General features: G+C 38.0%; 1 protein-coding gene across 6 annotated transcripts in view; it reads right to left on the reverse strand.

Moving 5' to 3' along the window:
* LOC139975258 (ubiquitin carboxyl-terminal hydrolase 9X-like) overlaps positions 1–26,768 on the reverse strand; it is a 93,236-nt gene that overhangs the window by 53,728 nt on the left and 12,740 nt on the right. For 2 of the 6 annotated variants that reach the window (XM_071983019.1, XM_071983013.1), the window contains exons 7-36: positions 26,524–26,574; positions 25,558–25,676; positions 24,892–24,958; positions 23,522–23,620; positions 22,303–22,388; positions 21,600–21,738; positions 20,517–20,579; positions 20,008–20,097; positions 18,398–18,502; positions 17,978–18,184; positions 16,828–16,944; positions 15,682–15,832; positions 15,060–15,199; positions 14,495–14,566; positions 13,776–13,879; positions 12,978–13,188; positions 11,558–11,769; positions 7,583–7,711; positions 7,293–7,404; positions 6,632–6,769; positions 6,028–6,148; positions 5,414–5,532; positions 4,396–4,458; positions 4,102–4,193; positions 3,311–3,551; positions 2,819–2,950; positions 2,144–2,307; positions 1,695–1,803; positions 1,284–1,430; positions 867–1,013 (exon numbers count right to left, since the gene is read on the reverse strand). In XM_071983019.1, coding sequence (XP_071839120.1) covers positions 867–1,013; positions 1,284–1,430; positions 1,695–1,803; positions 2,144–2,307; positions 2,819–2,950; positions 3,311–3,551; positions 4,102–4,193; positions 4,396–4,458; positions 5,414–5,532; positions 6,028–6,148; positions 6,632–6,769; positions 7,293–7,404; positions 7,583–7,711; positions 11,558–11,769; positions 12,978–13,188; positions 13,776–13,879; positions 14,495–14,566; positions 15,060–15,199; positions 15,682–15,832; positions 16,828–16,944; positions 17,978–18,184; positions 18,398–18,502; positions 20,008–20,097; positions 20,517–20,579; positions 21,600–21,738; positions 22,303–22,388; positions 23,522–23,620; positions 24,892–24,958; positions 25,558–25,676; positions 26,524–26,574 — 3,747 coding nt within the window. Of the gene's footprint in view, positions 1–866; positions 1,014–1,283; positions 1,431–1,694; positions 1,804–2,143; positions 2,308–2,818; positions 2,951–3,310; positions 3,552–4,101; positions 4,194–4,395; positions 4,459–5,413; positions 5,533–6,027; positions 6,149–6,631; positions 6,770–7,292; positions 7,405–7,582; positions 7,712–11,557; positions 11,770–12,977; positions 13,189–13,775; positions 13,880–14,494; positions 14,567–15,059; positions 15,200–15,681; positions 15,833–16,827; positions 16,948–17,977; positions 18,185–18,397; positions 18,503–20,007; positions 20,098–20,516; positions 20,580–21,599; positions 21,739–22,302; positions 22,389–23,521; positions 23,621–24,891; positions 24,959–25,557; positions 25,677–26,523; positions 26,575–26,768 lie in introns of all 6 variants that reach the window. The other 4 variants (XM_071983018.1, XM_071983012.1, XM_071983015.1 and 1 more) reach the window with 3 other exon arrangements.

Here is a 26,768-nt window from a genome sequence, read left to right on the forward strand (position 1 = left end):
TTATAGGAGAAAACACTTGTATCATACAATAACAGATACCACAGGAATTGTTACAAAATCAACAAGATTAAACAGGGTTCTGTGTACATAGAAGGACCTCGCACAGACCATCAGATCCCTCCCCTCCCCCCACCCCACTCCCCCCACCTCTTCTCACCAATATTCAGAATGAGTTATATTTTAATGGTATGAACCAGTAGTTATCATTCCTGTAATACACTTCATTCATCCTGCTGGGAACTTTTTTAAACTGACAAAGTTCCAAACAAACTAACCAATCACCATCTACAAGTGTTTTACAATCTCTGATTGTTGCAGGTAATATGGAACAGTGAACAATTGTATCTTTATCAACTCTATTGTACATGGATTTTGGTTGTAAGGTTTGTGTTACATCCAAATGAAATAATACAAGGCCAAAGGGCTCTCAAATTCTGCGCTACTTAATTTTTGACGTCATTTACTGTTTCTCCTACCGCACTAGTGCACACAGTTAATCGTTTGATTTAGACTTTTTAAAACAAAAATGCATGTTGCGTACTGATACACTGAATGAAAGCAAGATTGAAACTAAACCTAATGTCACTACGCCAAAGAAGTAAAAATAAATCATTATTCTTACAGATAGATATAGATCTCAGTGCAATTGATCATCAACTTTAGGTAGCAAATTCTATTTAGAATTGACTGAAACAAATTTGTCCAAATTATTGACTACTCCTCCTGATCACTACTGACTATCAACCTTTGTTTCAGTTTCTCACAAAAGCTAATCAAAGAAGAAAGAACGCATATTTTGGGATGGAAAAAGGGTCCTTTTTTCTTAACAAAGTTAGGAAAAAATGGAAGACAAGAATATCACTGACCTTGATGAGTTGGCATCCATCTTTTTTGGCTCCGATCTGAAACTTCTTCTCGGAGGACATAAATGACAGGAGTTCCTTGGTAATTCCTAGATGACCGTCCAAAAGAGATTCTTGGCTGAATGATTCCCCGGTCCTCAAAACCTCATCCTGTGAATACAAAAGAAGATAATTAATATTAAAAATTTTGCTTCAGACCAGCAGTGAGACAATTATGGGCTGGTATACCAAACAAAAGACACAGACAAATAGACAAATTAATAGAACAATGGACAGAAATCAAACGCTGATTGTAAAATTCTCAAGAATGAAAGGAAAAAAATTGAAACATTATTTCATGTCAGCAATCTTAAGATGGAAAATAAACTTGTCTCCTCTTACATAAAAAGAAAAAAAAAACTGAAATATCTGTCGACTTACCCTGACTTTCTTGAGCCAGTCTATTTCGTTGTTGAGTAAGATTTCAGCATTGGGTATGGGGTTGTTGGACTGGTAAGCGTAATTGAGCAGGCGGCATAAGAGACCAAAATATTCTCCACAGGATTCAAAGTTTTCCTTCACTTTATTCTGAAAATGGAATCGTGATATGGATGATGATTCGTCAAGGCCTGATCACTACGGTCGTCGTGTGAATGTAATATGAGGGTAACGAGGCACAAATTGTTAAGGCTATTTCTGTGGACAACTAGGCAATGTTTTATGCTTAGTCGAAACAAAAACCTGGTTACCCCCAAAATAAAACAAAATAACAATGACCAATATGTACCTTATAGGAGAGACATGGGGGTGGGGGGGGGTGAGGAAGGTGATCAACTATTGTTGGAGACTAACCTGTAGTACACTGAAGCTGAGAGTGATGAGTACATGGAGTGCCGTCGTTCCCGTTGTGCACTTGGTAGCCATGACCAGAAATTGTTCCATTGCAGCCAGCCTCACATGCCTGGGGAGGGGGGTGAAGGAGACAAAACTTAACATTATTATAACTTTTTTCGTGGAAATTTTTCTCATTCGAGATTTAAATCACATTACCCTATCAAGAAATTTTAGACCAAACATGTTTTCTTCATAGTGTTTTTGCTATTTCTTTTTCTTAAGATATAAAAATTGTGTAGATTCGACCTAGTTTGACAAGTTTTTGCAGTTTTTTTTAGATGTCTCTTTTATCTCAAAGGAATCTTCTCTTGAATAAATGACATCCTTATTCAAAAAAATTAACTCAAGAAAAACAGGATTGTGGGGCTCTCTTATCAGCTGTGTCGCTTAATATCTGAAGAGGTTACCTCATGGGGGCGAGGAGAAGAAGATCGACAATGCACATCTTCCAGTGTTTCTCTTGGTTCAAGGCATCAAGGGCAGTAGGACAAAGGGCCAAGCAGATCGACAAGACTTCTAGAGCCTCACGACAGAGATTGGCGTCGTCTAGATCAGCTTCAGAGCCTTCCGTCTGAAAGCAAACAAAAATGAGAACTGAATTTTATCAAATTAATTTTTTAATCAAGTTTCTTTTAAGCATTCCGAAGAATAATTTCACAGTCTATTGAACAAGAGGCAAATCCTTATAGACTTTTATTTGTTTTAAAGTCCAGCCAGCATAAATGATTGATTGCCTAAAAAATTTTTAATCTAGTTTTTAACGGTAAATATCTGTATACGAGGGAACTGGTTTGAATAACTGGTGTGAATATAGTACAAAAAACATCTTACATTATCTAAAACAAAGAAAAGAAGGGCAATGAAATTATGGCTACATAAGGCCAGCATTAATTCACTCCCCCCTCAGCCCTGCCCTTTCTTCTCCCCATGCCCCTTCCCCTTTCCTTCCCCCATGCCCTTCCCCTTCCCCCCGATCGTAGTTTTCATACACTATGGTATGCTTTAGACAATGGTCAGTACATTTTAAGATAATGACCATACACAATAAGTGACTATAAGGTGAGACAGTGATGAAAACTGACCTTCTCCTTTTCATAGGTTTTGTGAATTTCTTCATTCGTAGCGTGAAGAAGGTTGAGATGGCCGCCACCCGCCGACCAGGCGATCTTCTGGATGAACTTGATGACGCTCATGTCTGGAGAACCTAGTTTCATCTGCGAGGTCAAAGAGAGGAGAGAGACAGGACGAAACATTGTAAATCTGTGATAATGCTCATTCAACAAAAATTTGAGTTCTACACTCCTTCTTTGTAAGGTGAAACAGGGTAAATACAAGTCATTTGGATTAATTCACTGTTTAAAGATCATCCAATCATCCTGCCAACAGTTACAAGAAAAACATTTGGAAACTTTTTTATCTATGAAAAAACAAAGCAAAATTATATTAAGGAATTGTCTGAAATTTTTTAGGGGAGTAAATAAAAATTGACAAATGCTTAAAAAATGTTTTTTTCTCGCTTTTTTTCATATATTTTCATTTTTGGGGCATTTTTCCCTCTTTTTTTGTGTACGTACATCTTCTGACACACTTCTGCCTAATTTGATTGCCACGTTCCTCAGCATGCACTCTGTGGTAGGGTTTGGTATATGCTGTAGGGCCTGTTGAAGAATAACTGCCTGGGTGTGGGCTGCCTGTGATATGGATGGACCAGTGTTCGGGTCACTCTGGTAGGCCTCCTGGGCCGCTGCCAGCTTGGCGTACCCTGCTGTCGTAAACATCAGTTTACCAGTCTTCAAGACCAGGTGTAGAGCCCACCTATGACAAAGAAGTAAGAAAATAATTTTTCATAAAGTTTAAAACCTTCTGAACTAGGTAATTTAATTACCTAGCAACTTAACTCATTACAAAATTGTTCTTTGCTCTTAAAAGCTGCATTTCAGATCACACATTTATCCCTCCTCTGCTTACCCCTTTTCCTCCCTCCCCCCCCCACCAACTTCTCTCCACCACCCCCATCAACTGAAAAGACAGTAATAACCCTGTTATACAAATTGCTTAATAAAACACAGGAATTTTCTGGCAGGTTAATTAAGGCAGGTTAGTTAACAGTATTGCTAATTACTAAGGACAATAGATGTCAAAGAAAACACCAGATTCAATTATGTTTCAGATTTTATTCATTTAATGCTGTTTACATTCTCAGAGTACCTTAAAATAATTGACAAAATACGACTAAAAGTCGCTCCCAATTTGCAATCTTATTTCATTCACAAGTAGAGATCCTAACAGTCATAAATAAAAGGATCCCTGCTAATCCACTAGAGCATTTCTAAGATTTGGTAACGATTCCTACAAAGATACTAACCTCCTTGTGTCTAGATCTCCATTTTGTAGAAAGTTGTTCTTTGTGAGCATGTTGATGACACAGTCGATTCCTCCACTCTTCAAAAAATTGAACTGACCACAAAAGAAAGGGGGGGGGGGGATGGGGAGAAGAAAAAATATAAATATTCATCACAATCTTTTCAAAAAAAATCATTGACTCTTGTTGTTCTTGATTTTATTAAACGGTTTCTAATTACAAAAGTAAATGAACCACAGAAAACTGACTTCTTCACAACCAGAGGTTTTGAAACTCTATCTGTTATCTTTCACTTACTTGAAATTTGAATGCTTCAGGACCCGTTGGTGCTTTGGCAGGCATCAGCATCGCGTACACAACCTGGAGGAGAATACCAAGACGTGAACAATAAAATACAAAAGAATAAATATGGATAAATAAAATATCAACATATATTAGTCAACTTCCAAGGAGAGAGCAAAAAGTTGTAATTCAATGTCTTTGGGTTTTTTTTGGGGCATCATAATGGAATATATTTCCTTATCTAACACTTCAGAGCCCTTTACCAAATTCTGATATCTTTTCTTGCTCTATAGAATCTTGAGGTGCCCTAAAGTACCAGGCACATGTATGGATTGGAAAGTGGATAGTGAATGGACTTTCAAACAAAAATGTGAACTCTAACTTAAAGTTTAAGTCACAAGGGTTTGGGGAGAGGGGGGGGGGGCAGGGTAAATTTCTTGTTAATTCTACATTGCAGGTACAAATAGAAAACCCCTTGCCCATTTCTTTACCTAACGTAAGCACCAAATTTTAGCGAATAAAATTTGTGCTGCTCTTGAAAGCCTGTACAGTAAGGGATGCATGTTTCAATGCCAGAGAGAGCTTGATAGTTAGCCAGTAGATTTTTTTAAGATTTTAATTTTTTTTGCAATTGTCTAAACTTGTGAAATTCTAAGACATGGTCGCTTTGTGAATTGCTTCTACGAACTTAATAAGAAATAATATTTCACCTTTCCTTAAACTTTTGTAACCAGCATCGCTCGTAATATTCCAACCAGAAGTTGATATGCAAAATATCCTAAGTATTTGCATTCATTTTGAAAAGAAATTTTCCCAAGGATAGTCAACATATACTATATCAATTAAAAATGGAATCAGCTTACAAACTATATTAGCATCAGGAACTCTACCTGGGCCAGAAAAAAAAAAAAAAAACAATCTGGTTTCAACTTCCTTCAGTATTTGCGAGGAAAATATGTTGTAGGACAGACTGCCCTTGTATTTCCAAACCATCTTTGAAGAATAGAAATGTGGGACAAACACGTCATCTTACCTCTAAGAAATACAAAACTTGCGATGGAGAAGTTCCAAAGAATACAGATTCAAGGGATTGAGTGTTGTTTTCTGCGGCGCTAGCGCAGACCTCTTGTAACTGTTCAACGATCCTTGCATCTGTTAAATCGAACAAACAGGGAAAAAGGGATATTAGCTTGGTCTCTTCTTTTCCTCGGACGGTGTACGAGCTACACACAAGGACATCTATGGTAAGAAATGATTGATTCGTTGTTGGAGCTAAATTTTCATCGTAACCGTAAACGAGGATAAAGACAGCAGTTGTGACTGGTCTGTTCTCGTCCTGGGACATTGTATAAGCTACACATAAAGACATCAATGGTAAGAAATGATTGGTTCAATGTTGGAACTAAATTATCATCGTTACCGTAAACTAGGACAAAGACAGCAGTTGTGACTGGTCTGTTCTCGTCCTGGGACATTGTATAAGCTACACATAAAGACATCAATCGTAAGAAATGATTGGTTCAATGATGGAACTAAATTATCATCGTTACCGTAAACTAGGACAAAGACAGCAGTTGTGACTGCAATTTTGGACTACAGGGGGTGGAGAAGAATGACATGTGGTGTACCCTGACTACAATCACTCACCTCCTGGTATGATCTTCAAAAGCGCTCTTGCCTCTCCTCTCAGAGACGGGATCCCTAAGACACAGCCAATGTCAGCCAAGTTGAATAGGAATTCTACATACTTAAGTTTTGTCGACATCAGCTGAGGAAAGAGACAAAAACAGAAGTTAAGAATGCTGATGGTTCATTTTAACTTTTGAGTAATCACCACCAGATAATGCTTTAGATGAGACAATTGTGTCAATTGATTGGCATCTGGTGTCCTCAACTAAGGTGTGAGATTGCCAGAGTGGGAGGGAGGTGGAGGGGGTGTGGGGAGTCAGTTGTGTTCACATTGGTGTCTGTGGCATCACCACGCCCGTGTTAGAAGCTTTGCTGCAAAAATTTGGCTTTACAAGCCCCGGTAATTCTTTCATTATGTGGATGACCACTGACCAACACCTAATTTGAAATGTGTGTTCTAGTTGTCTTACTCTCCACATCTTGATTATACTTGAAAAATATTTTTCTATCGCCATCATTTTCAGAAACATGACTTGTATTTACGTCTTTGGTTTCCATTTAACAGACTTGGATATAGATCGCTTTATTTGACGCAACACAACATCAGAGGAGATGAACTCACCACTCCGGGCAGACACTTCTCTGCCTCAATGTTTGGACCGTCACAGGGGTGTTGGGGGGATCCTCCGGAGGAATCTGATGAGCTGTCAGGGGACGAGGGCATGTTGGAACCGATTGGACACAACTTGGCCGTGATGAGCTACACCGGACGAGAGAAGGAACATAATAACATAGAAAGCAGAGCATCGCATTAATAGGGTGAAGAAATTTATGTTTTTAAAATTTCTCTTGGACATGGGATAAACACTTTGTCATGGGATTGGGCATAAAACTACCACGTTTTCCTTTCCTCGTGGCTTCCCTCTAACCCTCTTCCAACCCCTCCCCCCATATCCCAGTAGTTGGCATTTATTTGGAGGATCGCGTTATGAAAATAGGGTTTAAAGTCTCTACTATGCAATATCACATAAAAATTTAGGTGAAGTCACAATAGGCACTGCAAGTGATGACAACTCTGGCATCGCCCCTGATTGCTAATAAACACATTTCTATTTAAATTGCATGTGTGAGGGGAGGATGACCAAAGCTAACATTCCTTTTAACTATTCAGAACTAGCTTCTATAAGGTAACCTTAACCCCCACCCCCGAACTTGAAAAATTAACATTTTGGAAACAAATTATATATATATAAATATATCAACTTTTCAAAAAAAAAACTAACCGTTCTGTCTCTAAGAGCCATACTACCAATCAACTTCCTGTCGTCTGTCGGGTCTAAGAATTCTCCGTTGATATAGAGGTCTAGTCTGGTAGTTGCTGGACTGGCTTTGACTCTGTTGAAAAGACAATAATGTTATACTTGAGGGCCACATTTCCACAGTCAGGGATGCAGACAAGTGTCAAGCAGCCTGGGAGTGCAAATCTTCTACTATCTTGGGACTTTTTAGAATTTTACAGTACATAGACCACACCCAGCTGCTGCATATTTCATAAACGGCCCACCCCACTTACCTCAGAAGTATCTGTCGTCTGACAGAGGCGAGAGATTCGTTGGTATGAGACCAGATATCTAAATCTTCCCCTTGGCGGTTTTGGTTGGAGAAACGGATCTGCAGTGTCACATGTTTACCTCTGTGAGCTCTGCCAAGATGAAGAAAGGAAGAATGGGATAAAAAGAATCCTCAAAATTGTTTTACATTGTTCTCAAAACTCCCATTAAGGTTAAACCTAAACTTTTTCACTTCTTTTTTTAAAATGGGAGAAGACCTATGGAAGAAAATATCAACTCATAGTGTCTAAACTCATCAGAACAGATTCAACAGATCACTTTCCAGTAGTGTTTATAACCCACCAAAATATACCACAGAAGACCATCCTTTTGTCAATTGGGTCAATCCATGCCAAATCAACAGATTTTTGGGTCGATTCCACGTCGACCCTCTCAGAATCGCCTGAAATTGATATGGTGTCTTGACATATGTCTCAAAGGATGAAATTGGGCCAAAAAAAAATTTAAAAAATTTTTGTTGCTAGGATACGGCCCCGCCTAGCAACCAAATCCAGATTGCATTTTAAGAGCACTTAATTTGTGTCAAGTTTGGAGGCATTTTTTGCATAAATGTAAAGTATTTTATGTCTGATATTGCAGATATTGTGGAAGACATGTGGCCAGTCCTCGAATTTAGCTAATTTTGAGGAAAATTTACGGTCTCAATTTTTCGTAACAAGTAATTAAAATGGCAGAAAATGAGATAGGGGTCTTTTCTGGCCCTACTTTGAGTGTGCTATATATTCACAAGCAAGGGCATGTTTGAGTTTTAATTTCCATAGCATCCTTGTCCAGTGGTAGTTGTACGGGAAAAGTGCAAAAAAAAAGTCAAGCGGGTCGTACGTTTTACGAACAGCGCCCTCAAACTTAAGATATCTCACTTCTGGCCCTAATTGGGGGTCCATTTTGGGCCTGTGGGTATTTTTTTTTTTTTTTTAATAGCATTTTTCAGGAGCGTATTGACCCTATTTTTAAAAACTCAAGTCAAAAAGTTGTGTATTTTGTGTTATCTACTCAAATTTACGACTCGAAAATTGCGAAAATCACTTCGTTCATATGTATGAAAATGCTTGCACAAGCCGATTTGAGTAATTCAAATGACAACAACTTCTTAGCATTAGCATACAGGTGCTTAACAATTAGGAGGGTGGTCCACTAGCATAAGGACTACAAATAAACTGCATTTTCAGGGTCATATGCCCAATGATGCCTGTGAACAGCGCCCTCAAACATCACATTTTACCAATATTTTGGGCTATTTTGGGCATTTCAAGGTCAAATTTGGTCACAATTAAAAGTTTTTTTTTTGGTTTTTAATACAAAACTAGTAAGATATGTATAGTTATGATGCAAAGAATGAGCTAAAACATCTTTTATATTAGTTATTAATGCTCTGATGAGCAGCTTAAAATGGCATGTGAGTTACATCAGCTCTACAGAAACATGCTTGCGAGGGCAAACAGTGGTAACATTGTATCTTCATTCAAGGAGATGTTAAACAACATTAGAAACTATTGAAATGTATTTATTAAAAGTGTTCTGTCTAATACTCTTTGACTCCCTCTCACCCCCATCCCCCCAGCACCCTCCCCATAGTGCACTATGCAGATTTGTATACACACAGTATGTGACTGACTTTTACTGCATAGAGACTGCATATACATGCATTCAAGGTATACTGAATTACTTGGTATGGTAATCTGCTTCAAATTGTCTCTATGCATGTAACCCACCCCCTCCCACCCACATCCTCAACCCAACCCTATATCAGAATAGAAAATTGTGAACCAGTGCGTACAGTGTGCACTATATATGTGTGTACATGTTCAGTACAGTATTTACACCAAGCAAATAAATACACACTGTCCACAATCATGTACAGTACACAATGTGTACTGGTCATTCCATTCAATACTGTGCATATCAATGTCATTTTAAATATTTGAAATGTAGTGTATGCTTTTGCTAATTCAATAAATTAAAAGACTTTTAATAATTTATAAGGAATGTTTAACCAGTACATAAATGTGCAGTGTGTATACTGTACATGATTTTGGACAGTGTTTATTTAAAAGTGCTTGGTGAAAAATAACACTGTACTGAACATGTACACACATATATAGTGCACACTGCATAGTGCATATTTCAATGTCTTTTTAAATATTTGCAATGAAGTGTATGCATTTGCTAATTCACTAAATTAAAAGACTTTTAATAATTTATAAGGAATGTTTAACCAGTACATACATGTACAGTGTGCATACTGTACATGATTTTGGACAGTGTGTATTTAAATAGTACTTGGTGTAAAATAACACTGTACAGAACATGTACACACATGTGTAGTGCACACTGTACGCACTGGTTCACATTCATTTTCTATTCTGATATAGGGTTGGGTAGAGGATGTGGGTGGGAGGGGTGGGTTACATGCATACAGACAATTTGAAGCAGAAGATTACCATACCAAATAATTCAGTATATATGCATGTTTATGCAGTCTCTATGCAGTAAAAGTCAGTCACATACTGTATGTATACAAATCTGCATAGTGCACTATGGGGAGGGTGTTGGGGGGGGGGGGGGGGGTGAGAGGGAGTCAAAGAGTATTAGACAGAACACGTTTAATAAATACATTTCAATAATTTCTAATATTGTTTAACATCTCTTTGAATGAAGATACAATGTTACCACTGTTTGCCCTCGCAAGCATGTTTCTGTAGAGCTGATGTAACTCTCATATACGCCACTTGAAGCTGCTCATCAGAGCATTAATAACTAATATAAAAGATATTTTAGCTCATTCTGTGCATCATAACTATACATATCTTACTAATTTTGTATTAAAAACCGAAAATAAAACTTTTAATTGTGACCAAATTTGACCTTGAAATGCCCAAAATAGCCCAAAATATTGGTAAAATGTGATGTTTGAGGGCGCTGTTCACAGGCATCATTGGGCATATGACCCTGAAAATGCAGTTTATTTGTAGTCCTTATGCTAGTGGACCACCCTCCTAATTGTTAAGCACCTGTATGCTAATGCTAAGAAGTTGTTGTCATTTGAATTACTCAAATCGGCTTGTGCAAGCATTTTCATACATATGAACGAAGTGATTTTCGCAATTTTCGAGTCGTAAATTTGAGTAGATAACACAAAATACACAACTTTTTGACTTGAGTTTTTAAAAATAGGGTCAATACGCTCCTGAAAAATGCTATTTAAAAAAAAAAAAAAAAAATACCCACAGGCCCAAAATTGACCCCCAATTAGGGCCAGAAGTGAGATTTCTTAAGTTTGAGGGCGCTGTTCGTAAAACGTACGACCCGCTTGACTTTTTTTTTGCACTTTTCCCGTACAACTACCACTGGACAAGGATCCTATGGAAATTAAAACTCAAACATGCCTCTGCTTGTGAATATAGAGCACACTCAAAGTAGGGCCAGAAAAGACCCCTATCTCATTTTCTGCCATTTTAATTACTTGTTACGAAAAATTGAGACCGTAAATTTTCCTCAAAATTAGCTAAATTCGAGGACTGGCCACATGTCTTCCACAATATCTGCAATATTAGACATAAAATACTTAACATTTATGCAAAAAATGCCTCCAAACTTGACACAAATTAAGGGCTCTTAAAATGCAATCTGGATTTGGTTGCTAGGCGGGGCCGTATCCTAGCAACGAAAATTGTTTAAATTTTTTTTTGGCCCAATTTCATCCTTTGAGACATATGGCAAGACACCATATCAATTTCAGGCGATTCTGAGAGGGTCGACGTGGAGGCCACTGTTGATTTGGCATGGATTGACCCAATTTTTAATTATTTTTCTAAAATTTTGACAAACATTCCGAACGGAAAAAAAAGAGGTAAAATGCTTTTAGAAAGAACTAAACAAACTTCACTTTCAAATACTTTTTAAGAAGGAATCTCTACCTTGCCATCGGCAGAATTGTCCTTTCTTCCATAAAGTCGAGGTCATACTCGTGGACGTATTCTCTGAGGACAGAGAGGACCCTGGTCATCCGAGTAGCCTCCTGTTGCAGCTTATCCGGCCCATCTTTGCCCTCTTCTAGGGATCGCAGGGTGTCGTACATTGCCTTTAGCCGATCCATGCAGGACTGAATGAAGTCTATATGAATATCAACCTGTGTGTATGAGAAAGGAACAAACACAAGATGTCATCGTTACGTAGAAAAAAGGAGAGAAACATGATAAGTGACGATATTCAATGGTTGGGTGACATGATGCACTAAGCAGTCTGTCAGGTACTATTTCGTAGAGAGACAGAGAGGGGAAAGAAAAGACTGTTAACGAGCTGTTTATCGACTGCAAAAAGCCTGTGACGGTAAATTTATAAAAGTAAGAGGGTTTGACAATTTTATCCTAGCACGATCTTCTTTAGAGGCGAACCATATTAATCCAGCTTGTCTCTGAAGAAGATCCTGTTGCAACTGAAACATAAGTTAATATTTAATTACACAGGCTTTCATATTGGTTCAATTTTCTAGTGGCTTGTTTCTCAATTTAAACAATTCTGAATTGCCTGAATGCTTAACAGAGAGAAAGACCGATACAAACTTTAAAAAAGAAAAACACTCATTCAACAAGGTGGGATTGAAACATCAGGCCCTCTTCCTTTTAAATATTTAACTACAGAGGCCTTCAAATACTGGTTCAATTTCTAATGGCTTGTCTCTCAAGATTTAACAGGAACTGCCTGAATGCTTGACAGAGTGAATGGTCCGAATACAAACATGCCCTAATTCAACAAGCAACTCCATGGCTGGATTGGAACATTAGGCCCTCGAACTTGTATAAACAGGTTCAATATCTTGTTATTATGTTTTTTAGCAGGAAAATGTCTGAACGCTTGGCAGGAAGAGATACCAGATACAACCCTACGGTTATCTCAGATCATCAGAAATAGGTTTTCAAATGAACAACTCTATGGCTTCATTACAATAGCATTTGAAAACCTCAGCTTTCCTAGGACTTTGAACTCTGTAGTTGTTACACTCAGAGGAAAGGCTGGCTGACAAGTGGTTTGTTCATCAAGGTTACATACACCCTGTTTGAATTGCTTTAAAATAATTGTCGAGAACTGCTGCAGTGATATTAAACAGACCAGCTGGACATGATATAACCTATTGCCACATCACGTAGTGGCAACACTAGCTATTCACACAACTGTTGTTGTCCTCACTAACTCGGCAAAAATTTTTTACAGTGAGTGAGTGAAATACACATACCTCTGCACTAAGACAAAGTGTTTAAAAGATAAAGGGACAAATGGGGATGAGGGCTGGGTATTCTGTTGGGAGGGAGGTAGAGGGGGGGAGGGTAAATAACTAACCTGATTTGCTTGTAGTCTTGGACCAAGGTTGGTGTAGGTCTCTTTCAAGAGTTCTATGGCTTTAGCTGCAATCTCGTCCGGGGCGCAGAGGACCACCCTCCAGAGATAATCCAACCCGATCAGCTCCAAGTCATCCATCAGGTACGCCCTCCTCTTGGGGATCAATTTACCTTCCTTGGAATTAACAGCTTTGAAGAATCTATCGAAGCACCTGTAAAGTAAAAACGAATTATCCAACGTGTTCATGGTAGATGAAAGAATTGCTCATCTTAAAAACCTGGTAATGTTCATGGATTGCTTTATCAACACTTTACCAGAAGTTTACGAGATGTTTATTTTTTTGTCTACTCGCATAACTTTTCCAGTTGTCGGGTCTCCCAAACATCTCACCGCTGATTCCATTCACAAAGGTGTTCACGTCAATTAAAAATAAAATAAATGGACACTCAGGTACAATTAAATGCTGAATGATTTTGGAACTGCTATGACAACTAAATACTACCAACACAATAATTTCTTCTGTCTGCAGCTGTCCCAGGCATAATGAAATATATCCCTCACCAACACCCTACCCCCCCCCCCCCATATATCACAATTCCTCCTTTCATATTATAATCATGCCTTGGATATCCAATACTTTGCCAACTTAATAAAATTTCAGGTGCAACTTTCATCCAATTACTCCCCCGAAAGCAACAGTATCATTTTATCCATCCCTTCCCACATGACTAACTACCCACAATTGTCCCCCCCCCAACACACCCATCCACACTGATACCAGAACCAGTGTCTCCTTACTTGATTCCATTCTCTGTCAGTAACGATGGGTCAAGCAAGAGAATGTTCAATTCAAAGAAATCCTTGTTGATCTCTGGATCAAGGTCGGGTTCATCGCTCATCAACTGCGGGAACGGAGAGAAAGAGAAACACTAACGTTATAAGTACTGAGTCATTTCCACGCCTGGCTGTAAATCCTTCACTACAAAAACTGTACGCAGCCACACTGAACACAGTAGACGAGACAAGAGAACAGACAAGGACAGGATGGAATATCAGTCAAGGGAGATGGATCAATTCAAACAAGAGATGATATTGATTTTTCTCTGTACCATCTAAACAAATGGTAGGAAAGATATTGGGTGCATGAAAGAGGAAGGATAAAGGGGAAGGAGTTTGTGCCTTATTGGGGAAGGAGGGTGGAGGGAAAAAATGAGAGAAATGTCACAGACATTTCCACTGTTCATTCTATTTCTTTGTTATCTTTAATTAACTAAACACATCATCATCACATGGCCATTCACCAAGCCTAACAACGCATCAGTGCACCTGCCATTCTCTATGCAACACTGAATCAAATACAAATTTATATGTGCACACATCATCAAAGCATTACATATCGCAACTGTATGACAATAATATAAAAAATGTGCCTTAAAAAATTATGCGATAATCATAATTACTATTCTCCATCTACCCACATCTGAAATTTTTTTTTTTTCCCCTTCAATTTTCCTTACCTTCGAAAACCACTTGAAGCAAGCCTCCCTGTCGCTCACATAGACAGAGTTTTCTGCTAGACATGTCCATATCTGAAGATACCACAAAAACAGAAAGACAATTAAGTCTGCTTCCAACTGAAAAGGTTATTTAATCCTTAAAACTTAGTCCACCATGTTTCAAACCCATCTTTTCTGCCGTTCTAACAGTTTCTTGGTTTATTTCATCTTCTGCAGAGTGAATGCATCATTGGTCAAATATACCATTAATGGTTTAGATCCTTTGGTATGTGATTAAAAGCAGAATTCCATGTTTCTGTGACTGTAATTCTTAAAAGCTTTATAAGTCAATAACGTTCTATTGCTTTTATGTACCAGGTAATTAAATCAGACATCTTGAAAAGATGCTGAAACATTCAATCACATGGAAAGGAGTATGATATAAAAGCAAGAGATTTAAAGTTTCAAATATTTAAGTGGCATTTCAATATTTGTTGTCGCCTTAGCTCAACTTTAACAGGCTGATTGATCGATAGATTTCTTCCTACCAAAGCAAAATGAAATTAGAAAATTGTCAAAACGATACCTGTTTGGCTTGCGGAGCACAAAGCCACAGTTGGCCATCCTTGAGAAGAAACCGTAAAAAGTTGAGTCTCTCTTGGACCTGCTGGGCATGGGTGTACCTACTGTCAGGAACCAAATCTTGGGGATCCACGCTAGGATTTTCTGCAAGGTTGAATAAAAAGCAGGTAATTTTGAATTTACTAACAAATCAACAAAATAACAAATTTATTAACAAATTGGTAAAGAAATACAAATATTGAACCAGCATGCTAGAGTCAGACATGAAAATTACTCCACATGCCTGAGAAATGCAAGGGGGAGGGGGGGGAGGAGGGATATCTGACATCAGTTGAACCAAAACAAAAGAGAGGTCATTGACGGTTCTTAAGTGAACAAACAGCAAACGTTAAACACAACTATTGTCACTGTTTGAGTAATGATCAGGAAATTCTGTCCCTCGGGTTCGCAATGTATAGAAAGAACATAAAATGCCGACACCTTTCTTAACAATGGAATAATAATACAGGAACACACTGTACCAAACAGGGAAGATCTCTCCCAGAGACAACAAAGAAAGCTTCTTCACGTGATCTCTCGGTAATAGGGCTGAGCAGAAATGTTGCCAGCGAGGCTGCCACCCTTACCTTTAGATATTTTCCTGGCTTTGTTCATGTAGTTGGAGAGGTTTCCGGCCACCAGAGTCACGAGAGAATGTTTCCCTTGTAGTTTGTTGATGACATCATGACGGTACTGCAGATGGGGACTGTGCTGCGCATGAGTGTAGTTCTGTGGAGCCTATGAAAAGAGCCTCTTTTGTTCTGTTTGTATTTCTAGTGAAAACTCTCTCGCTATATTAAACTAATTCTTAGAGAGAAAATCCAACTAAGTTTTTCTTAAGAACCCCAAAATTAATGTCTTTGTCAGTTGTCTAATTTTCCTCTTATTTCATATCGAACGATACAGCTATGTTTTGGTTTGCCTCACAGCTCTCGCTTGTTTGTGAGAAACCTGTCAAGAGTATACATCGTTAGACTTTCCTTTCGATGAATTTTTTTTTCACAAGGTTTGATTTTTTTTTTTCATTTCATTTCATTATCTACTAGATTTTTTTTTTCATTATCCATCTAGGGCTCTAGATTTTGACTATCACACAAATACCACACAGAATGTTACTCAAGACTATATGGGGTCACATGGTGACATCACAATTCTAATTTCTTATCGAAACTTACTCTTACTAAATCGTATGGAGGTTTCTTCAATTACGGGGATAGATTTCATCTCCCTGTACATAAAAGTACTTTTCTCATCTTCTCGAGGGGTAACAAAGCCCATACTTCGGCATAATTATATAGCAATCAGATAATCAAATTATGATTCAACATGTACATGTATGGGAATTTATATCTGTACATATCCCTCCTTCCCCTTCCCTTCCATCTCCCTCCCTCAACCCCCCTTTGTGCCCTTCCCTTCCCTCCCCTTCCCACCCTTCCTCTTCTCACTTTATGACATAAAGCATGTTCTCTCTCTCCACAATTTTCAGGCATATCATTTCTTATCCTGGGTAGAGGGGAGGGAGAGGGAGATAAGGCATGTGGGCATTTTGTCCTGGATATTTGTGTTTGTGGGTGGGGGGAGAGGCCTTTTGGTGATCTTACGTACCACCTTATTCCACCTTAATTTTGAAACATTTGAAGGCAATTAGTCCAAAATGGAGCACAATTTTGTTCTTCTTTTACGAACAGTTGTGTTAATTAAAGGCTGCAGAATAATACACAATATCATACCTCTCCAAATAAGCTGCAAATCTCTTTAATCTGTTTCAGAGCTGGAAGAACCCACTTGTCATTCTTCAGTTCATCAACAAACTTGTCAATCCACTGGATTTTTTGAGCATCTCGATCCTGCTTTTACCAGAGCAAAACAAAATGAAACAAAATAAAATGGCATAGATTTTTTCAAATCTTTGTGATGCCTCTTGGAGATGGCTATACATGGTTTATCTTAGAACATTTGAAGAACATAAAATGGATGCAGATTAACAGCGAAATATAATAATGATATAGAATAAAATATTCATAAATTAGGAAGGGGGGATACAAACCCTACAAATTCAGTGAGGACTCAAATAACAAGATACCTTTAATGGCTCCAGGACTCAGTCCTTTCCAAATCTCTGTAACACAGAAGTACGCATAATATATAGACTCTCCCATTAGGTAGTCTTACCCTCATGTCTAGGGGTAAATTAACCAATAGAGCATAACAGTAAGGTAAGAAAAGAGCCTTTTGCTGCAAAATTTGCACCAATATGTGAAATATTTCATGATAAAGAAAGCTTAAAAGACGACTTCAAGACACAAAATTAATTTTGATGATATCATAGACTGCCAAATATAACACAAGACTGCTAGCAATACAAGCTGTACTTCTATACTGCTTTCAAATTTTGAGAAATGACCTTTTAAACATCTGAAGTTGACCAATAAAAGTGGACTACTTACTCTCACACACAGAACCGTAAGGGTCAGTCCCTCAGATGTGACACAAGGCACTTTTTTGGCCTCATCCAACACGTTTAAAATGCATAACAATTAGTGTTAAAATGTCATCAACATGTTTTGATTGTGTTATAAGAATTGATTAAACATTGGAGTGAACATCAAAATTTATGTCCTGCAATGAGGAGAGCCAACATTATCCCTCAATTTATCCTTAAAGGAGCATTCCAGAGGTGAAGCATATTTTAATGCTTGATATTTGAAAACCAGAAGATCTTAAAAAAATTTTACTACCCCTCAAAGTTATCTCTTTTTTCCCCTTTTTTTTGACCATGACATACGGAGATTAAACATTCTGCGTAAAACCGTCCTTTGCATCAATAGTGGGACATTATTAAAAGCCGAACTATTCCCTGAGAAATATCAAAGAACACACCTGAGAACAGCTGTAGTCTAGAATTTTGATATGTGCGTGCAGAGCTTGGTCCATAATGTCAGTTGGTACATCGTCTTGGTGGGCCAGGGTCCAGAGAAGGCTGAGGACCTTATGGGCCATCAAGCCATCTTTGTCATCTTCTGCTAGTCTACGTATCAATTCTAAGAGTTTCTCCCTTTGCTTCGTGCTGGCTGATGTCCAACTTTCCTGTAAAAAGTTTTTAAGAAGGAGAAGGATCCTTTGACTTTTAGCACAGTGTTCTTTAAACAATCTCCAAATGTCTGGGAACAATTTGAAGTGTCCAAGCCATCAGGAAAACTAGTTTTGAAAAAAAAAAAAAATTAACAGCTTAGAAAAATTGGAGGTTAGACTAGCAACCTTCAAACTAAGAAGTGTTTACATGAAGAAAATGAAGCTAACCTGAAAACAGTCAAAGAGATGGTCAAGTTGTTCTGGGGAGAAGTCCCAAGCTAACTTGGCCAGTAGGTCGTGAATGTTCTTCACAATGGCTTCGTGTTTTCCAACCTGCAGGAAGTAGATGAAATTGGGAAAATATAATGAATGAAATGAAACCAATTCAGGTGCAAAAAAGTGTGAAAAAAAAAGAAAGGAAAATTAGGCCTAAATTTTGCTTCATTTAAATGATTTAAAGAAATGAAAATATACCAATCAAAAAAAAAAAAGAATAAAAAGAGAGTGAGAGACAATTCTGGAATGCTAAGTAAAAATTGTAGAAATACCACCCTGTTACGTGAAGAGAACTGCATAGTTGAAACTTGTCTCTGACAGCATTCAAAACAAGGGCGTAGGAACCGGGGGGGGGGCTGGGGGGTGCCAGCCCCAGTGAAAAATATGGGGGGGCGAGGTATCATTCCGCCCCCCCCCCGCTCCGCAAGTCAGAAAACCCCTTTTTCATTTCCAAATGAGAACAAAATCTCATTTGGAGCACCAAATTGCATCTAAGGCCAGGTGAAAATGCAAAATTATTTACAAAATGGAGTGGGTGTTGAAGTGTGCTATATTGCACCAAATTGCATCTGAGGCCACCTGGAAATGCAAAAAAATTCCAAAGGGGAGGGGGTGCCCCCTCCCCTTAAACCCCTCCCCCAGGCCGGCCATCAGTCTTCATCCCCCGCACTCAAAAGTACCTTCCTACGCCACTGATTCAAACACCACTAAATTAATCTAGTGGAATACTTTTGTGGGTTGTTACCGGTATCTTCACAAACTGTGTAAATATGACTGCATTGTAGACATCTACGATTTAGTTACCAGCGGAAATTCAGTGGTAGTCAAGAGACACAAGATTAGATGACAATGATAACTGATTACTTCAGGTAATTGTTAATTAAAAAGATGAGCCCTCGTGACAACAGATGTAAATGTTCTTGCTTCATTGAAGGATGAAGAATATGATGGGTTTCTGTTAACATGCGGGCAACGATATTAGATATCAAACGCTTAAACATTCACAAGTTTCATTGCCATTCTACTTACAAATAAACGTAGGGCCACAGATAAATGCTGTTTCTGCATGCGACTTATCAGTACTACCAAGAGATCATATAGGCAAGTGAGTCTGAACCCTTTTTCCATCCCAGTTCCCCTTTCCAATTGGCTACCCTGGGTATTTCCCTCTCCTAAACTTTATCACAAAGAGGGTCGCCCAAAATGTTTTTTTTTTCCAAAGAGAGTGTGTGGGGATACTGGGATAAATGGCATGTGCAGACTTACATATCCTTAAGGAGGGACAAAAAAATTCCCCCCTGAAATACCAACCCCCCCAGGTAAAAAAAACACTGATATAGGCTAGGGGCCGGTTACCCATTATTGCAACTGTTTTCTTGTATATGTTATCCAGCTTTAGAATGTACAATTACTTTTCACCCAGAGAACTAAAAATTGCTGCCTTAGATTTCCTGTCTGCCCCAGAAGAGCAGCTTAGATACAGTGCAGTATTATTTTAACGTTTCCTGACTTTTATTTTATTTGCAAAACAGTGACAAAGATAACAGATGGTTATCGTTTACCTGGGCAGCCCAAATATTATCCAGGTCTTCTTTGGTGAGTGCTTTCTCTTTGATGACAAAACGAAGAATTTTTTCCAACTTCTCAACGTACTGTGGACAAGATAATACAGCAGAGAGGTTGAATGGAACGGCCATATCATGGCAACGATGAAAGTGACAAAAGTGACTTAACTAGATTGCTTTCATGTCTCTTCTGTCAAAACAACCTCCTCCCCCAACCCCCACACACACAAACAGACACAAATCTTAAAACCAAATTAAAAACGGAAGATACAACAATAAAATTGATTCGCAAAATTGCTGGCCTTGGACGCTGTCTATCAAGATGTATTATTCTGTGCACCTTTGAAGCCAACTATTGATAGAGTAAACCCTTATTGCTGGCTCCCCACATACTGACCTCACCTTTGTCAAATTGTTTGTAACCTTTCAACTAATGAAACATCAATTTTACACATATTTTCCAATCACTCTTGAATATGAAAAAGTAAAAAATCATGTTTCCTCACCTGAGGTTGATGTAAGTTATCCCTCAGTACAATGGAAAGAACTTTGTTTTCCTGAATCCATTCCTGGTAAAAATGAGATAGAAAAACATTGATTGTATTAAATATTTACGCCCCGGTTACAAAAAAATTGTTTTTAAAAGGATATCTAAAAATCAAGAGAACCATGACCTTCAAGTTTCCTGAATCACATTACAGTAACAACAAAATATCAACGTAGGGTCCGCATATCATAACAGCAAACTATGAGGAGGTTGGTTAGGAAGGCATCGGACAGATGTGTTCTGTTCAGATAGTGAACGCCAATTTATATTATAACTGTTCTTTATCATTAAGTCTTGCATAAGACAAGCATGGCCATTTTAATTTGTTACAATTATTTATCCCATTTATTACAATGAGGAATGTCCATTAAGTTTATTACATTGTTTATCACATTTACTTTATTTATTACACATTAGTTTACATCTATTACAATTTTAGGCATTGTTCATTATATGTTAAAAACAATGTGTATTACATTTTCTATACTTATTACAAGTTTGTTACTAGGCATTGTTCATTATATGTTAAAACAATGTTCATTACATTTTCTATTTTTATTACATGTTTGTTACATCTATTACAATTAAGGCATGTTACATTATTACATGTTACATCTACTATTGGTTATATGTTAAAACAATGTTTATTACATTCACTATATTTATGACATGTTCCTTAACATCTATTCCATTTTAGGCATTGTTCATTATATGGTATAACATTTGTTATTACATTTACTATATCTATTACGTTTGTTACATCTATCACAATGAAGGCATTGTTCATTATGTTATTATATTGTTTATTACATTATTTATTAATACTACTGAGGCATGTTCATAACCTCTACTACATGTTATCATATATGCTGTTACAGTTATAACATGTTCATCCCCCCCCCCATAAAACCAATCTATCACAGAATCAACCTGTACATTACAATTAAGCCACGTCCAAGAGTCAATATCCTGTAGTGTCATGATCGCTCTTTTAACAAACAACAACAATTTGACTAAGCAGAAGAGAGACACGATTACTTACAGCCATTCTCTCAGCAGTCAGCCATTCCTCATCCTCAACATGGCTGTGTTTGTGGGTGTAGTACGATACGTTGGAGATGACCTTGTTGACCTCGTTCAGAGCGTTCATCTTGCCATTGAAGGAGGATATCTTCAACAGCCTGTAGAGATCAGAGGTGACAACATTAACCTCTAGGAATCAACTTTATCAGACCAATAACACCCTATCTTTTCCAATACTTTTCTTCTTATCTTGGGACATTATTGCTCAGCCTATGCCACAGGGTTCTCAATTAATTTCCTATGTGGGCCCAGAAACATGGGTTGGAGCAGAGGGCCAGATGAACCTGCAAATATCACTATACCCAGTTGGTGCAATGTGCAGGGTAAGCTTGAGCCTAAGGCCTTAGGGGCACTGCTTAATCCATTCAGTAAAACACTGTGGGCCAATTTTTTTTGTTGCTTTTTTTTGTTGTTGATCAAATCTAATTATTTTGATGGCATCAAGTTGTCATAATGAAGATCAAGGGGATACTTTACTGACAAAGCAAAAAACCGAATATTACTTTCAATGCATAACTTTAGATCACTTTTTCTTCCCCCCCTCGCAAAGATTTAATAGAAGCATATTCAGCAGCTTTAATATTGAAGCACAAAAGCACAAGTACCACAAATTTTGATAACGATAAAGTGAATGAAACTCTCCAAGAACTTTGGTTGCTCACCTCAAAATCATCTTGAGTCGAAACATCTCCAGGCTTTTGATCTTTTCTTCTTGCTTTGGCACTCTTGATACAAGGTTTTTCAAGGACTGCAGAAATGAACAGAGACAATAAGTAGTGATTTCAATGCACACACTGGTCCTTTACACGATGAAAAGGTTGCACACATTACATATGATGACCTAACACAAAGCCAGACAACTGAAAATTCTAATGTCGACTACCTTCAAAATATGCTGGGTATTTCTATCTTGTTACAATTTTCTCCAAAGAATTTTCATTTCATTTCAACTTATACCATCAAAGAACACCTACAATATTGGATGAGAGTGTTGTGGTCAAGTGGTCTAGGCAATGGACTGGCCATCTAAGGATCGCAGGTTCGAGTCCTGGCCAGATCATTATGTTGTGTCCTTGGGCAAGGCGCTAGAACTCCATTGCCTCTCTTCACCCAGGTGTTTAAATGGGGACTTGTGAGGTAAAATGTAAATACAGTTGCGTGTGCCGGTTTGTGCCTACACCCTGTCAGAAGTCCCCAGGGGACACATAGATGTGGTGGGCTGTAGTGCCCCTGGAGGGGTTGTTTGAACTGTGCATACTTTGCTGTGTGGGTGTGACAAGTTACCAATGACCAGGGGCTCAGTGTTGTAAAGTCGTGTGAGGGGGGCCTTGGATTTGAACAAGACTGTAAAACCTTCAACTTTAATTTTCTCTGGTATCCTACCTGGGTGTAACGACTGAAAACCTGAACGTTACTAACCCTCATGTCACTGGTTTCAAAACCCAGTCTAGCCTAAAAATATTCTGTTCTTGTATCCAATTGATGTTGTTTTCCCAGGCAGTTTTCCATTTACTTCAAGGTGATAGAATTTTAACTTCATACACCTCAACACAACTATCATTACATATCCTTTACTAATTTAACTGTTTTTTGTGCATTCTTCTCCATATACACTAACAGTGAAATCACAGGTAAAAATCACACACAAGAAACTTGTCAATGTTTTAGAGTTTTAATGAATCACTTCTAAAGCATGACTGGACTAGGAGAAAAGAATTTACAAAGGCCTCTTAAATGTTCAACACGTCATTCATCAACTAAGTGATGTAACTGGAGGCTTGTTTCTGGAAAATGTGCTACGCAAATCTTGATTAAACTTTTCTTGTAACACAATGGAGATTTGCTCTGTGGAAGGTTACTTTCGATATGAAAGTCACTCACCTTGATGATGAGGGACAGGGCATCATTCCTAGACTCGTTCTTTGATTCCTTCTTCAGTTCCTCGTCTGAAAGACTATCAAGGTATTCCACAATGCGATCCTGTCAACGAGGGGAGTTCAGGAAAGAAATGTGATCAGAATACCGATCGTCACGACACTCTAATGAACTCAAAGAGTAACCACTGTTTCATTTGTGGCAGATGGGCTGTGTAATACTTTTTGATGTTGTGACAATCGCAGGAGCGAGATTCCTTGAGCTATGGGCTAGTCGCATTTCTAAAATTTTGTCATTTTTACCCTGCATATTCTCCCAAGACAAATAGCAATGAATATGGCTAGATAATCGAAATGTCGAAGAAAAGACAGCCGAAAGAATTGAACGGCATGTGGCTGGAGCAAAATAATGATCATCCCTGAACTAACATGCTGCTCAAAAAGTCTGCCATCATGCCTTCACTCACCTGCATCCCTCCCTGGCCTCCCCCCCCTCCCTCCACCCTTAACGATGACAGCCTTTGAAGTCCACCAGGTACTAACGGTCAGTTTCACATGACAATTTCCTCAACAAAACATTTGACGAGCAGAGAAAGTTACTTCATCCTTCTAAATATAATCAATGATAACACCCAAATGAAATCCCAAATCATTATTAGCCAATAAGAGGAAACAAAACAGTGCTTGCATTTACTTTCAGTTTTGAAACCTGTAGTAAAATGATTATCCATCATACAAGAGATTATAAAAAATAAAACCATTTTTTTAATGAGTTCCTGTTCCTCATTCCACTTAACATTAAATTATGAAGAATAGGACAATTACAAGCTGGATTATGAGTTTGACCAGACAACAATGCCAAAAAGGAAAACTTAACTGCTTAATCAGATTTAAACGTTTAAGGAATGACTATCCCGATTCATTGTCTATGTGAAATTTTTAACTTCCATCTCCAGACCGGACGATCCTGCGACATATTCGACGAAAGCTTGCAAATTTCTAGTTTCAGAATCATTCGCTAGAGCGGACAGAGCTGTACGTTACCACATTTGGAATTCGAAAAGGTTCTCTTTTTCAGATTTAAAAACTGTAAATCCTCCTCAAGCAGCCATCAGCAAATATGAGATTATATATCAAAGATTGGCTGGCTTCAAAGGGATATTCCGACGGTTGAAAATCATTTTTCGAACAAAATTGCTGGAAATTTTCTCGATCCTTATGTCAAACCCCACATTGGGATAGCATTTTGCATGGTGGCGCTACAAACTTCTAATATTTTTGGGGGAGGGGTAGGGGTGGGAGGGATGGGTGCTCCTTGGTGGCAGGAAAATACAAAGTTCAACCATTAATTAATTACCATGGATTGAGGATACTTACCACAATTGGCATAAAGAATGTCTGTACAGTGTTCTGTGTTAGCATCTCATAGCACATACCCCAAGGCCTGTGTAGTGAAATCAACGGACATTTTAAGTCATCATAACTATTTCATTCAAGCACACACCGCAAATAACAAGCATGCACTTTTGCTTTGAGGAACTTATGAGTGAAAAGCATATATACTGCTCTGAAGGAAAGTTTATAAAGATAGATAAAAACATAAGCAAATATCTACTTATTAATTCAACTGAAACAACCCCTTAATTAACAAGCAAGGGGGGGGGAAATAGAATTTTATCCTTGTTACAGATAATGCATCAGATAATGCATAAATCTCCCAAAGGGCCAGTAGAGAAATCAAAGGAGACATTGCAAGCCATTAAAATTATTTCTTTCAAGCACACAATCCCAGACAGAACACACACATGCAGACTCTTGTTTTGAGGTAGTTTCAGAGTTAATACTGCTCTGTAGGACAGAAATAAACACAGCTATCATCATGCATAAATCTCCAAAATATGGTGGCAATCAACTTTGATAGAATTATGATTCAAGAAGAGGCTCCCACTTCAAATCCACCAGAGCTGTGATCAAACAACGTATGGACGAGGCTCTCACCTTATCAAAACATGAATGACAGAAACATGGAAGAGGCTCTCTCACCTTATCAGAGCATGAATGACAGATACATTCAGTGGCTGGTCTTTGCTGAGAAACCTCTGCTGGAGAATCTCAAATCCTTCCAAGGAGCCAAACTTATTGATTAAATCAACAAGCCAACCCTGTAGACCGAAAAAAAATCAGCATTACGAATAAATTGACAAAAATAAATACGTCTGTAATTACCAATAAAAATAGAAAGTGGGTGGGTGGTGGGAGGTAGCAAACATGAGAGGAGACGAGAATTATAGAAAGTTGATTTTATCCATAAAATTTATAAGGTATGTACAACAGGAGAAATGAGACAGGGATAATGCGAGTGCATCTGAGGTCTATGCTTTTTCGATGTTTCACCATAAACCTTGAATGATGATGCATTATTGTAGGACGCAGTTCTGTATCATTTTCTTCAAATGCTAACAACTACTAAAACATTTACAATATTAAAATTAAATGTCCTACATGTTATTTGCCTTGTTGCTAACCATGACACTGAGCTGGGAAATGTTATTTCTGAATGACATTGCTACCGTTCACTGTTTCACTCTAGACATATATATTCTCTCTAAAATGTTCCAAAGGTGAAACATCTATTTAACTATTTAATCTATTAAACATCTGTTATCTACTTGATCAATTATTATTATTCCAAACAGATCTTCCCTTTCCTCTCCCTGTCTCCCCTCCCCCACTTACCCTCACAACCCACAACCCCCCCCACATTCTCCTTACATGCTTTTTCATACTTCTTCGTACTATACAATTTATTTCATGCTAGCTCAATCCAGAATATACATAGTAGTAATCAAGTAGAACGCTTGGTGAGGTCAAATTCCTAGAAACACCCTACAGCCTCTTCAATTCATAAATATTTATCAACTGTGTCGGCAGAATCAGAAATGTTGGTTCGATATGTTCAAATTTGCTTCAGACAGAATTAAAGTAAATGATGATACAATTATATCTTACCTTTGGTGTTCTTGCATCTGGTGGTTTAGCAAACCTTTCGGTTCCTATTTCCTGGAAAGTAGAAGAAAAGAAAAATGAAAGAAAGCTGAAGATATGAAACGGATCGAGCCTTTTACAAGTGAGCCAGTAACATGAAACAGAACAATTTTTTAGATACGGGTCAGTTATAGTTCTATGCCAAATTTTTCAAAAAATGGAGTTTTCAGGTAGTCCGGAAAGGAAGCTTGCAGATTGAGTAAATGAAT

Source organism: Apostichopus japonicus, chromosome 10, assembly GCF_037975245.1.
Source record: "Apostichopus japonicus isolate 1M-3 chromosome 10, ASM3797524v1, whole genome shotgun sequence".
Classification (NCBI taxonomy): Eukaryota; Metazoa; Echinodermata; class Holothuroidea; order Aspidochirotida; family Stichopodidae; genus Apostichopus; species Apostichopus japonicus.